Raw genomic sequence first — 14,459 nt, 5'->3', positions numbered from 1 at the left:
CTGCCTCAGCCTCCCAAGTAGCTGGGACTACAGGCGCCCGCCACCATGCCCGGCTAATTTTTTGTATTTATAGTAGAGACAGAGTTTCACCGTGGTAGTCAGGATGGTCTGGATCTCCTGACCTCGTGATCTGCCCGCCTTGGCCTCCCAAAGTGCTGGGATTACAGGCGTGAGCCACTGCACCTGGCCCCCATCTCTATTATTTAAAGAAAATTTTTAAAGGAACAAAGTTAGAGGACTCATAGTTCCTAAATTCAAAACTTACAACAAAGCTACAGTAGTCAAGATAGTGTGGTACTTGTATAAGTATAGATATAGGTCAATTGAATAGAATCAAGAGTTCTACACTGTTCTTTCCCGGAACAGCATGGAGTGCCCATATTTCAGGCACTTGCTTAGGTGTAGGGAATTACGGTTGCTGTTGTATTTTGTTCTTTTTGTGTTTTTAAATTTTTTTTTTCTACTCAATAAGCTTTCATGTCCACCTTCTGGTAATGATCTTATCCCCTGACCACTATTTAAAATTTTATTGTGAAATATAAGATACGTATATTTCACAATATATGCATAAAAAAATGTATAAAACATGAATATTCAATTTAATGGTGGCCTGGGCCTCTTAGGATAGGAGACTACACAAGTTTTGGTTTGGGGCTTGACACTGTTAGCTCTGTACTCTATTTCACCTATAAGAGCAATCACTGAAAACAGTGTAAGGCTTTCTGTAGTATTTATTATCTGGTTATTGGCTTTGGATTCCTCAGAAAAGAACTATTTGGACCAAACTGTATGGCTCAAAAGAGGCCCAAGGTTCTTCCTGCTCTTTTAGGTCCTTCATACCCTGTCATAAGGAGAATACAAGCAGGCAGGAAGAGCAAGGCTGATTTCAAAGTGAGTAAAAGCAGGCAGGGTTGTTGAACTCCTCCTTTGTAATCAGACCTGAACATTTTAGTGCTGCTTTTGGTTGAACTGGGCAAATACCCTTCTGCCAGAATAAACAGGAAGAAAGCATCCTCCTACATGCTAACAACATGCCCTCAGAAAGCAGCTGAACCTGCTGGCTAATCACTCTGGAAAAAAATAGCATAACAGTAATTATGCCAAAACCAAAATTATCCTTTTTTCTGGCATAGCAGATGTGCTTTGGCATCTAGAGGGTATCCTACCAGCCAATGTTCTTCAGCAGAAAGAAGTTTTATTATTTTGGGGAGTATTTGGTGGCTAACATCCTGACTGACCCTTTGGAATAAAGTCTAACTAAAAATGAAAAATTCTCCAGGGACAGTTAATTTCTTTTACAATGGGTATAGACCTTTAGTACCTCCAGCTCCTTAATCTTCCAGTCCAAAGTTATCTGGTTAACCACTGCCAAACACAAAAGGACAAATACTATATGATTCCACCTGTATGAAATATCTAGAATAGGCACATACACAGAGACAAAAAGTAGATTAGATGTCACTGAGGGGTGGGAGAAATGGGGAGTTATAACTTAATGGGTACAGAGTTTCTGTTTGGTATCATGAGAAAGATAGTGGTGATGATTACATATTGTGAATGTAATCAATGCCACTGTACACTTAAAATGGTTAAAATGTCAATTTTATGTTATATGTATTTTACCACATTTTTTTTTTAAAACCTAGACATTCTGTCACAGTTATGGAAACTGGAAGTCTAAAATCAAGGTGTCAGCAGGGTTGGTTTCTTTTTGGAGTCTGAGAAATAATCTGTTCCAAGCCTCTCCTAGTTTATGATGGTACTGGCAATCCTAGGAGCTTTTTGGCTTGTAGATGCATCACTCCATTCTCTGCCTCCATCTTCATATGGAATTCTCCTCTCTATGTCTCGGTGTCTCAATTTACCTCTCATAAGTACGCTAGTCATATGGGGTTAGGGCCTACCCTAATCCAGTATGACCTCATCTTAAATCAATAACATCTGCAATGTCCTGGTCACATTCACGGGCTCCAGGTCGACATGAAATTTTGGAGGACTCTAACCTAGTACAGGACACTGCTATGGATAAAATCTTCTGGGAAATGTACATAGAATCAGAAGGACATTGACAACAAAAAGATCCCCAGAAATGCCAGCATTTTATATGGGATATGTGGATGGAGAGGAATTCAAGATGCAGACTGAGCATCTTGAATGGTTAGAGAGGTAGAAGAAATCTAGGAGAGAGGGTTGTATGCCACTGAACCCAAGGGGGAGGGAAAACTTCAGGAGGGATGTAGTCATCAGTGGTTTTAAGCACAGCAGAAAGGTCAAGAAAGATAAAGACTGAGAACTGTCTATGGAGTTTGGCAATACGGAGGTTGGTGTCCTTGGTGAGAACAGTTACATTAGAGTGCTAGGTAAGAAGCCAAATCGCAGCGTGTTATGAATCTTGCTTTTGTATGCCTTCAAATTGAGAAGCAGCAGTCTATTGGCAAAGCAGTCTTTTTAGTCTCTCTTTTTTACCCACCACCTAGATTCTGTTATTAATGTTTTACTATACTTGCTTTATCACATACCTATTCTTACAACATATCTATTCCATCAGTCCATCTTCTTTTTTTAGGATACATTTCAAAGTAAATTGCAGACATCAGGATACTTCCCCCTAAACACTTCAGCATATAAACTATTAAGTGGATTTCAATATTTGTTTAGTTTTTTTTCTTTTAAAGTAAAATTTTCATACAAAGTAAGTGTACATTTGGTGAATTTTGACAAATGCATATACCTGTGTAACCCAAACCCCTATCAGGATATAGAATACTATTATCACCCCAGAAAGTTCCCTCACGCCCTTTCCCAGGCAATTTCCACCTCCAGAGGCAACCATTGTCTTGATGTTTTCCACCATATGTTAGTTTTGCCTATTTTAGAACTTGATATAAGTGAAATCACACAGTTTCTACTTGTTTATGCCTGGCTTTTCCTCAGCATGTATTTGAGATTCATACATGTATAAATTCATACATGTAGTAGTTTGTTCTTTTCTGTTATTGAGTCCTTTGTATGAATATACCACAGATTGGTGTTGTTTGTTTTTGTTTGTTTTGAGTCAGAGTCTTGCTTTTTCATCCAGGCTGGAGTGCAGTGGCTCAATCTTGGCTCACTGCAACCTCCGCCTCCCGAGTTCAAGCAATTTTCCTGCCTCAGCCTCCCGAGTAGCTAGGATTACAGGGACCCGTCACCACACTTGGCTAATTTTTGTATTTTTAGTAGAGATGAGGTTCCACCATGATGGCCAGGCTGATCTCAAACTCCTGACCTCAAGTGATCTGCCCACCTCGGCCTCCTAAAGTGCTAGGATTATAGGCATGAGCCACTGCGCCCGGCCTAAACTTTTTTTTTTTTTTTGAGATGGAGTCTCACTCTGTCACCCAGGCTGGAGTGCAGAGGCACAATCTTGGCTCACTGCAACTTCCGCCTTCCGGGTTCACATAATTCTCCTGCCTTTGTCTCTGGAGTAGATGGGATTACAGGTGCCTGCCACCACGCCTGGCTAATTTTTGTATTTTTAGTAGAGATGGGTTTCACCATGTTGGCCAGGCTGGTCTCAAACTCCTGACCTCAGATGATCCAACCGCCTCAATCTCCCAAAGTGCTGGGGTTGTTTCCAGTTTTTGGTTATTAGGGGCAAAGCAACATTGTTTGTTTGTTTGTTTGACTCTTAAATGCCTGTCTTATAAATGGTGCTAAGCAGGGAAAAGTTAATTATTAAACATTGTTTGACTGAAATGTGAACCATATTCTCCCCTAATTTATCTCAGAAATCACTACTATTTAATAATATTGTTTGTGTTTATATGTGATTTTAAAATGATCCCCACATTGATTAAAATGACCATCCCTGAAAGTGAGGCCAAAAGGAAGGAATCCTCCTAGCCTACTCTGCCATGACTTGGGCTTTAAATGGGCCTGTTTTCAATACTGGCATTCAGGTCACCTGCAATTTTTATGTTATCCAGATGTTTTACGTTTTATTGATTTTGATGGAGAATCAAAAGACATCTGTTGTGTCTCATGTGTCTACATGCATCTTGACAAGGGGACTGGACATAAAGACATGTCAGGGAGCTGATACTCCAGGAGCTGGATCAGTATAGGGAAACTGTTAACGGGCAGGTCTTTGTTCTTAGAGCTCCCAAGATGGTGGCAAGCCTTTTGTTCTCTGACCTTGGGGTTCTTGGCTTCACGGATTCCAAGGAACGGAACCTTGGGCCATGTGGTGAGTGTTATAGCTCTATTAGAAGCTGTGGGTCATGGAAGAGAACCGTGGAACCCAGTGACTAGTGTTCAGCTGGATTAGGACAAACCCGGGCACTTAACCATGCAGGAACAATGGCGAGCCTTTAGCCTGATCCGGAGCGGCAATGGGCGCCTTGCTGTATCAGAAACGCAGCTGTGGAGGGTGAGCGAAAGCTCGGCTCGAGCCGTAACAAACACAGACCAGAAGAGTGTGCAGTTGCAAGATTTAATAGAGTGAAAACAGAGCTCCCACACAATGGGAGGGGACCCAAAGGAGCTTGCCCCTCCCGGCTGGAATGCCTGGATTTATATCCTGATCATTGTCCCTCCCCCTGTGCTCTCAGGTGATATATGATTTGACTATTTCTTTACCTCCTGCTTTTAGCCTAATTTGTATTTTAGTGAGCCCTCTTTACTACCTGATGGGTCAGGTGTGAGCTGAGTTATAAGCCCCATGTTTAAAGGTAGGTGCGGTCACCTTCCCCAGCTAGGCTTAGGAATTCTTAGTCAGCCTAGGAAATCCAGCTAGTCCTGTCTCTCAAAACTGGGTTCTTGTTGAGAGGACAGCGATAACCCCACTCACATGCACCGAGATTAGCAGGTCTAGGTTCCTCCAACCCCATATGGGCCTAGTGACTGGTGGCCAGATTACGAAACAAAAAGCATTTCTGATTGTTTTGCACGTGAAGAAAACAAAGTTTTATTGAGTTAGGGTCTTTGCATTCAGTTCTCTGTCTCTTCATATTATTTTCTTTCTTTCTTTTTTCTTTTTTTTTTTGAGACAGGGTCTGGCTCTGTAGCCCAGGCTGGAGTGCAGTGATGACATGATCATAGCTCACTGCAACCTCAGCCTCCCAGTAGCTGGGTCTATGGGTGCATGCCACCAAACCTGGCTAATTTTTTTCTATTTTTTGTAGAGACAGGGCTTCACTATGTTGCCCAGGCTAGTCTCAAACTCCTGGACTCAAGCAATCAGCCTGCCTCGGCCTCCCAAAGTATTGGGATTAAAGGCTCAAGCCACCGCTCCCGGCCATCTCTTCACATTCTAAAATAACTTTGTAGGGAATGTTCCAAAGGGCCCTCCACAACAAGGAAAATCAAGTGTGTGCCTTCTGCGACTGACTTAAGCTTGTGTGCCTTTTCAGCTGCTCATTTGCAAACATTGTGTGTTTAGCTTAGTTTAGCTCTTTGGGGCATAGGTATAATAGTATGGCTTATTGGTTTCTCCAGATAGAAAAGCTTTCAGCATCTGAACCAGCAGACTCTGTGGAGAAGAAAGGTTTCTCAAGGTATCAGCCAGTTCCAAAGGGAGGTGGATTAGATGTTGAGAGGTTAATTGGCTATGGTCAAGGAAGATGTTTGCATCTGAGCAAATAGCTTTGGGGCAGAGATGATTTTATTTTTCATTTATTTATTTTTTGAGATGGGGTCTCGTCGTGGTGCACAGGTTGGAGTACAGTGGTGCGATCTTGGCTCACTGCAACCTCCGCCTCCCGGGTTCATGTGATTCTCATGTCTCAGCCTCCCGAGTAGCTGGGATTACAGGCACCCACCATCACTCCCGGCTAATTTTTTTGTATTTTTTTAGAGACGGGGTTTCACCATGTTGGCCTGGCTGGTCCCGAATTCCTGACTTCAGGTGATCCACCTGCCTCAGCCTCCCAAAGTGCTGGGATTACAGGCATAAGCCACCACGCCCAGCCACAGAGATGATTTTAAATGGCCACTTGGGTAGGGCTTCTTATGGAGAAGACCTTTAGGTGGGGTTATGACCCGGGGAGTTAGCAACTAGGCAGTTTTGCCAGTGAAAGGGTAGCTTTCCAGGTAACAGGACTTTGTAGCCCAAGTTTAATTGTTGTATCCTCTTCCTCCAGGAGTTGTTTGTATATAATATATATATATATATATATATATATATATATATATTTTTTTTTTTTTTTTTTTAATGGGTCTTGCTCTGTCACCCAGGCTGGGGTGCAGTGGTGCGATCATGGCTTACTGCAGCCTAGACCTCCCATGCTGAAGCGAACCTCTTGCCTCAGCCTCCTGAATAGCTGGGACTGACTACAGGCATGTGCCACTGATATGGTTTGGCCGTGACCCCACCCATAATCTCATCTTGAATTGTAATCCAGATTGTAATCCTCATGTGTTGGGGGAGAGACCTCCTGGGAGGTGATTAGATGTCCTTTTAAACAATCCTTAAAGAGAATCATGCTCTAGTCATATAATTTCAGGTAAAACCATTTAAACACACACATTTTTGTTTTTATTGTCCCTTCATATGGAATTAAAAACTGACATTTCCCCTCATACTCTAGCACTATTCTTCTCCTTGTTCTCTTGCTTGAGGGGTATGGTTCTTTGTCCTGAACTGGTTACTCCTCCCTGTCCTCCTGGCTCCCAAGCAGGCCTGGCTTCTCCCTGCCTATGTTCAAGGAAAACAGGGGAGCAATTCTGGAAAAATATTTGAGCCCATGAAGTGTTAGCTAAATTATCCAGATCATTAGGGATCCTGTGTGCTATAGATGGATAAATCATTACATTAGCAATAAAAAGGACATGTTTTCCCTCCAAGCACTGAAAAATGGAAGTGATTAGAAGCTAAGTGGCTAAATCAAACTGCATTGTAAAAAGCATTCTAGTCTTGCAAATAATCAGATATCCAGGGCAGTGCTATAAAAAGCATTTATTTTTGCCCCTGATTCCATTGTAGGGAAAGAATACCATCCTAGGTCCAGCTTGATTGGTGGAATAGACTGAGGGGAAAGGAATAGCTGAGATGCAGTTGTTAGACAGACCTGCTAACTAGGGTGAACCAGGGACTGGGGAAGGCAGCTTGGCTCACAGCAGCGGTTTAACCCAGCCAGAAAGCAGTGATGTCCAAGGAATACTGTAAACTCTGGTTGTGGTTCAGGCAGAGGTTGACAAATGGGGGTTCCAGAGGGTGGGTAGAGCACAGCAATAAGTGTTTTAGGCTGGTGCTAAGAAGTCTAGGCACACAGTTGCCATTTAAAAGGTTGGTGTGTGTGATTAGTGGGGACTCTGGCCCAGAGCTAGGGATCAGGGGCAGCACTTTAGTCTCTGGGGAAGACGCCTGGTTAGAGTTACACAGAACCCCAGGTTTCATAGGGGTTTCAGGATACTGGGTAGGTTACCAGTTCAGGAACTTGGAAATAGTCTAATAATTTAAAAATGTTATTTTTTCCTTCAAGCTCTAGAACATAGATCAAGATTGCTTTCCAAAGCAGCTCTGAATAATTAATAATTCCCACCAATAGTGGGAGTTTTTCACACCTTGCCAACACTTGTATTTTCCCACTTGTTGGTTATAGCCATCCTAATGGGAAGTGGTATCTCCTTGTGGTTTTGGTTTGCCTTTCCCTGACAACCAATGATGTTGAGAGTCTTTTCATGTGCTTATTGCCCATCTGTATATTTTTTTTCCTTTTATTTATTTATTTATTTTTTTTTTAAGAGACACAGTTTCGCTATGTTGTTCAAGCTAGTCTTAAACTCCTGACCTCAAGCAATCCTCCTGCCGTGGCCTCACCAAAGTGCTGGGATCAGTCATGAGGCACTGCACCCAGTCCTGTATATATTTTTTCCCCCTCTGGTTGCTTGTGTGTTTGGCATCATATTTAAGATACTGCCAAATCCAAGTCATGAAGATTTTTACACCTATATTTTTTCCTAAATTTTGTAGATTTAGCCCTTAGATTTAGGTCTTTGATCCATTTTGAGTTAAATTTTGTATACAGTATGAGTAGGGGTCCAATTTCATTCTTTTGCACATGGATATCCAGTTGAAAAGAGTTCTTTCCCCAGTGAATTATTTTGGCACCCTTACTGAAAGTAATTGACCATAAACCACTGAAGAATTTTTTTTTTTTTTTTTTTTTTGAGGCGGAGTCTCGCTCTGTCGCCCGGACTGGAGTGCAGTGGCCGGATCTCAGCTCACTGCAAGCTCCGCCTCCCGGGTTTACGCCATTCTCCTGCCTCAGCCTCCCGAGTAGCTGGGACTACAGGCGCCCGCCACCTCGCCCGGCTAGTTTTTGTATTTTTAGTAGAGACAGGGTTTCACCGTGTTAGCCAAGATGGTCTCGATCTCCTGACCTCGTGATCCGCCCGTCTCGGCCTCCCAAAGTGCTGGGATTACAGGCTTGAGCCACCGTGCCCAGCCACCACTGAAGAATTTTAAGCAGAGGAGTGACATGATTTCTTTTATGCTTTAAGACAGTATTGCTGGCTGCTATATAGAGAGTGTATTGGAGGGGCAAGAGTTTATGTAGGGAGAGCAGTGAGTAGGAAGCTGCAATTATCCAGGCCAGAGATGATGGTGACTTGGGCCACAGTAATGGTAGTAGAGATGGAAAGAAGGTGGTTATAACTTGGGAAATAAAGTTAGTAGGACTTGGGACTGCCTGGCCTGGGCGTGGGGCATAAAAAGACAGGAAAGGACAAGGATGACTCCTCTATAGGTTGGGGTCAAGGATTCTCTTCAGATTTGAAGTTTGGGTGGCTAAATAGATGGTAGCGTTATTTACTAGCACACAAATGGAGAAGCACGTTTTTAGAGGGCAAATAATGAGTTTAGTTTGGGATGAATTGAATTTGATTTCAAGTGGAGATGTCCAGAAGGCAGCTGGAATATGGGTGTAGAGTAGAGCTTGAGGGACAGCTCTGGGTTGGAGAGAGTGATTTGGGAGTCATGAGCACATAGGTGGGAGTGGACGCTCTGGGAAAACTTGAGGAGAGACTAAAAAGAATGAGAAGAGTTCCTAGGACTGAGTCCTCTGGGAGGAAGAACACAGAAGAAATGGTCAGTGGAGAGGAGGAAAACCAGAAGGAATCTATAGGAATCTGAAAGGAGGGAATTTTAAGAAGGGAAGGGAGTGATCAATAGTGTCAAATGCATCACGGAGCTCCAGTAAAATAAGGCCAGAGAAGTTCCCATGTTTCCATGCCCCTACACATAGAGGTTTGTTTTACAAAAAATATCACTTCATACTTCTTATGGGTGCAAACTTAAAAAAAATACTGTGGAACCAATAATCTTTGCACATTCATTTTCCACAACTAGTGCCTGAAGGTGTTGCTGGCAGCATCTGGTGGATATTTGTTTGTGTCTCAAGTGATGCCAGCTTTCATTGGCATCTTCTGTGCTAATCTTTCCCATCCTGAATTGAGGATATTAAAAGTCCAGCTGCAGTTCGGATTCTAAAATGAACTCTAAAGCATTCTTAGACTGAATGTTCAATGTTTCCTTTCTCTTCTTCTTCTTCTTCTTCTTTTTTTTTTTTTTTTTTTTTTTTTTTACCTTTTTTATAGATATGTGAAAGAGGCCAAAGAAGCAACTAAGAATGGAGATCTGGAAGAAGCATTTAAACTTTTCAATTTGGCAAAGGACATTTTTCCCAATGAAAAGGTGCTGAGCAGAATCCAAAAAATACAGGAAGCCTTGGAAGAGTTGGCAGAACAGGGAGATGATGAATTTACAGATGTGTGCAACTCTGGCCTGCTGCTTTATCGAGAACTGCACGACCAACTCTTTGAGCACCAGAAGGAAGGCATAGCTTTCCTCTATAGGCTGTATAGGGATGGAAGAAAAGGTGGTATATTGGCTGATGATATGGGATTAGGGAAGACTGTTCAAATCATTGCTTTCCTTTCTGGTATGTTTGATGCTTCACTTGTGAATCATGTGCTGCTGATCATGCCAACCAATCTTATTAACACATGGGTAAAAGAATTCATCAAGTGGACTCCAGGAATGAGAGTCAAAACCTTTCATGGTCCTAGCAAGGATGAACGGACCAGAAACCTCAATCGGATTCAGCAAAGGAATGGTGTCATTATCACTACATATCAGATGTTAATCAATAACTGGCAGCAACTTTCAAGCTTTAGGGGCCAAGAGTTTGTGTGGGACTATGTCATCCTTGATGAAGCACATAAAATAAAAACGTCATCTACTAAGTCAGCAATATGTGCTCGTGCTATTCCTGCAAGTAATCGCCTCCTCCTCACAGGAACCCCAATCCAGAATAATTTACAAGAACTATGGTCCCTATTTGATTTTGCTTGTCAAGGGTCCCTGCTGGGAACATTAAAAACTTTTAAAATGGAGTATGAAAATCCTATTACTAGAGCAAGAGAGAAAGATGCTACCCCAGGAGAAAAAGCCTTGGGATTTAAAATATCTGAAAACTTAATGGCAATCATAAAACCCTATTTTCTCAGAAGGACTAAAGAAGACGTACAGAAGAGAAAGTCAAGCAACCCAGAGGTCAGACTTAATGAAAAGAATCCAGATGTTGATGCCATTTGTGAAATGCCTTCCCTTTCCAGGAAAAATGATTTAATTATTTGGATACGACTTGTGCCTTTACAAGAAGAAATATACAGGAAATTTGTGTCTTTAGATCATATCAAGGAGTTGCTAATGGAGACGCGCTCACCTTTGGCTGAGCTAGGTGTCTTAAAGAAGCTGTGTGATCATCCTAGGCTCCTGTCTGCACGGGCTTGCTGTTTGCTAAATCTTGGGACATTCTCTGCTCAAGATGGAAATGAGGGCGAAGATTCCCCAGATGTGGACCATATTGATCAAATAACTGATAACACATTGATGGAAGAATCTGGAAAAATGATATTCCTAATGGACTTACTTAAGAGGCTGCGAGATGAGGGACATCAAACTCTGGTGTTTTCTCAATCGAGGCAAATTCTAAACATCATCGAACGCCTCTTAAAGAATAGGCACTTTAAGACATTGCGAATCGATGGGACGATTACTCATCTTTTGGAACGAGAAAAAAGAATTAACTTATTCCAGCAAAATAAAGATTACTCTGTTTTTCTGCTTACCACTCAAGTAGGTGGTGTCGGTTTAACATTAACTGCAGCAACTAGAGTGGTCATTTTTGACCCTAGCTGGAATCCTGCAACTGATGCTCAAGCTGTGGATAGAGTTTACCGAATTGGACAAAAGCAGAATGTTGTGGTTTATAGGCTAATCACTTGTGGGACTGTAGAGGAAAAAATATACAGAAGACAGGTTTTCAAGGACTCATTAATAAGACAAACTACTGGTGAAAAAAAGAACCCTTTCCGATATTTTAGTAAACAAGAATTAAGAGAGCTCTTTACAATTGAGGATCTTCAGAACTCTGTAACCCAGCTGCAGCTTCAGTCTTTGCATGCTGCTCAGAGGAAATCTGATACAAAACTAGATGAACACATTGCCTACCTGCAGTCTTTGGGGATAGCCGGAATCTCAGACCATGATTTGATGTACACATGTGATCTATCTATTAAAGAAGAACTTGATGTGGTAGAAGAATCTCACTATATTCAACAAAGGGTTCAGAAAGCGCAATTCCTTGTTGAATTTGAGTCTCAAAATAAAGAGCTCCTGATGGAACAACAAAGAAATAGAAATGAGGGGGCCTGGCTAAGAGAACCTGTACTTCCTTCTTCAACAAAGAAGAAATGCCCTAAATTGAATAAACCACAGCCTCAGCCTTCACCTCTTATAAGTACTCGTCATACTCAGGAAGAAGATATCAGTTCCAAAATGGCAAGTGTAGTCATTGATGATCTGCCCGAAGAGGGTGAGAAACAAGATCTCTCCAGTATAAAGGTGAATGTTAGCACCTTGCAAGATGGTAGGCACCCATATGAAGGTACATGTAGTGCTGACTCTATAGCTACTTTATCCAAGGGGTTTGGAAGTGTAGAAGAACTTTGTACTAACTCTTCATTGGGAATGGAAAAAAGCTTTGCAACTAAAAATGAAGCTGTACAAAAAGAGACATTACAAGAGGGGCCTAAGCAAGAGGCACTGCAAGAGGATCCTCTGGAAAGTTTTAATTATGTACTTAGCAAATCAACCAAAGCTGATCTTGGGCCAAATTTAGATCAACTAAAGGATGATGAGATTTTACATCATTGCAATCCTTGGCCCATTATTTCCATAACAAATGAAAGTCAAAATGCAGAATCAAATGTATCCATTATTGAAATAGCTGATGACCTTTCAGCATCCCATAGTGCATTGCAGGATGCTCAAGCAAGTGAGGCCAAGTTGGAAGAGGAACGTTTAGCATCTTCACCACAGTATGCATGTGATTTCAATCTTTTCTTGGAAGACTCAGCAGACAACAGACAAAATTTTTCCGGTCAGTCTTTAGAACATGTTGAGAAAGAAAATAGCTTGTGTGGCTCTGCACCTAATTCCAGAGCAGGGTTTGTGCATAGCAAAACATGTCTCAGTTGGGAGTTTTCTGAGAAAGATGATGAACCAGAAGAAGTAGTAGTTAAAGCAAAAATCAGAAGTAAAGCTAGAAGGATTGTTTCAGATGGCGAAGATGAAGATGATTCTTTTAAAGATACCTCAAGCACAAATCCATTCAACACATCTCTCTTTCAATTCTCATCTGTGAAACAATTTGATGCTTCAACTCCCAAAAATGACATCAGTCCACCGGGAAGGTTCTTTTCATCTCAAATACCCAGTAGTGTAAATAAGTCTATGAACTCTAGAAGATCTCTGGCTTCTAGGAGGTCTCTTATTAATATGGTTTTAGACCACGTGGAGGACATGGAGGAAAGACTTGACGATAGCAGTGAAGCAAAGGGTGCTGAAGATTATCCAGAAGAAGGGGCAGAGGAAAGCAGTGGCGAAGCCTCCAAGTATACAGAAGAGGATCCTTCAGGAGAAACACTGTCTTCAGAAAACAAGTCCAGCTGGTTAACGACATCTAAGCCTAGTGCTCTAGCTCAAGAGACCTCTCTTGGTGCCCCTGAGCCTTTGTCTGGTGAACAGTTGGTTGGTTCTCCCCAGGCGGCAGAGGCTACGAATGACTATGAGACTCTTATAAAGCGTGGAAAAGAACTAAAAGAGTGTGGAAAAATCCAGGAGGCCCTAAACTGCTTAGTTAAAGCGCTTGACATAAAAAGTGCAGATCCTGAAGTTATGCTCTTGACTTTAAGTTTGTATAAGCAACTTAATAACAATTGAGAATGTAACCTGTTTATTGTATTTTAAAGTGAAACTGAGTATGAGGGAATTTTTGTTTCCATAATTGGATTCTTTGGGAACATGAAGCATTCAGGCTTAAGGCAAGAAAGATCTCAAAAAGCAACTTCTGCCCTGCAACGCCCCCCACTCCATAGTCTGGTATTCTGAGCACTAGCTTAATATTTCTTCACTTGAATATTCTTATATTTTAGGCATATTCTGTAAATTTAACTGTGTTGTTTCTTGGAAAATTTTGTAAAATTGTTCTGGTCATTCTTAATTTTACTCTGAAAGTGATCATCTTTGTATATAACAGTTCAGATAAGAAAATTAAAGTTACTTTTCTCAAGTGTTTTCCATCCACTTTGTTTCACTGATACTGGCAGAAGCCTGTCATTATCAGTCCAGATCTTAAGACATGCTTGTGAACATGCTGTTTCATGCTTTCAGCTTAATACAGGTTGAGCATCCCTAATCCAAAAATGAGGAAACTTTCTGAGTGCTGACATGATGCTACAAGTGAGGAAAGTTCCATACCTGATGTCATGTGACATGTCACAGTCAAAATGAAGGTGTATAACACACTGTTTACTCAGCATCCCCAAGGGAAAAGAGATTCTGTAAGCCCCCTTCAGCTACTATATATCCTTTCCACACAGGCCCAGATTCTCCCATGCAAGCCTGCCTTCAAAGGGAAATAAAATGGTTCAACATACACAAACTTTGTTTCAAGCACAAAATCATTAAAAGTAATTATAAAATTACCTTCAGACTTAGTATTTAATGTGTATATGAAACATAAATGGATTTCCTGTTTAGACTTGGATCCCATCTCCAAAATATGTCATTATGTATATGGAAATACTCCAAAATCCAGAACACTTCTGGTCCCCAGCATTTTGGATAGAGTACTAAACTGGAACAGCAGAAAGCTGAGCTAGGTACCTGGTGCTGGGATTCTTTATCACTGGTAGCTTGCCCTGGAGTCAATGCTGACCATTTAGCCATTCTTCATGCACCATTAACTGTGTTCTCCCTTTTGCCAAACCAGGTATCTCATCTATTCTGACACATATTATCACAGTCTATCTTTGGATTGTAGACTGAAAAGGAGTTTGGTTCCCTTGTAGAAAGACAAAGTGCAGTATAGCATTCTGCACTCTGTCACCAGAGAAGTGGACTATCCTTGATG

At 41.5% G+C, this 14,459-nt stretch overlaps 1 protein-coding gene across 2 annotated transcripts in view; it reads left to right on the top strand.

The window, feature by feature from the left end:
- The window catches only part of ERCC6L (ERCC excision repair 6 like, spindle assembly checkpoint helicase), a 59,541-nt gene extending 45,915 nt beyond the window's left edge, over positions 1–13,626 (top strand). Inside the window, exon 3 of one of the 2 annotated variants that reach the window (XR_004058355.1) lies at positions 9,577–9,614. Coding sequence is in view for 1 of the 2 variants with exons in the window: in XM_010374970.2 (XP_010373272.1) it covers positions 9,577–13,267 (3,691 nt within the window). In the remaining variant the exon portion in view is untranslated. Of the gene's footprint in view, positions 1–9,576 lie in introns of both variants that reach the window. The other variant, XM_010374970.2, reaches the window with a different exon arrangement.
- Positions 13,627–14,459: the final 833 nt, after the last annotated feature.

Source organism: Rhinopithecus roxellana, chromosome 7 (genome assembly GCF_007565055.1).
Source record: "Rhinopithecus roxellana isolate Shanxi Qingling chromosome 7, ASM756505v1, whole genome shotgun sequence".
Classification (NCBI taxonomy): Eukaryota; Metazoa; Chordata; class Mammalia; order Primates; family Cercopithecidae; genus Rhinopithecus; species Rhinopithecus roxellana.
Note: the sequence above shows the minus strand (reverse complement) of the source record. Positions and strands in the feature narration are given on the sequence as shown.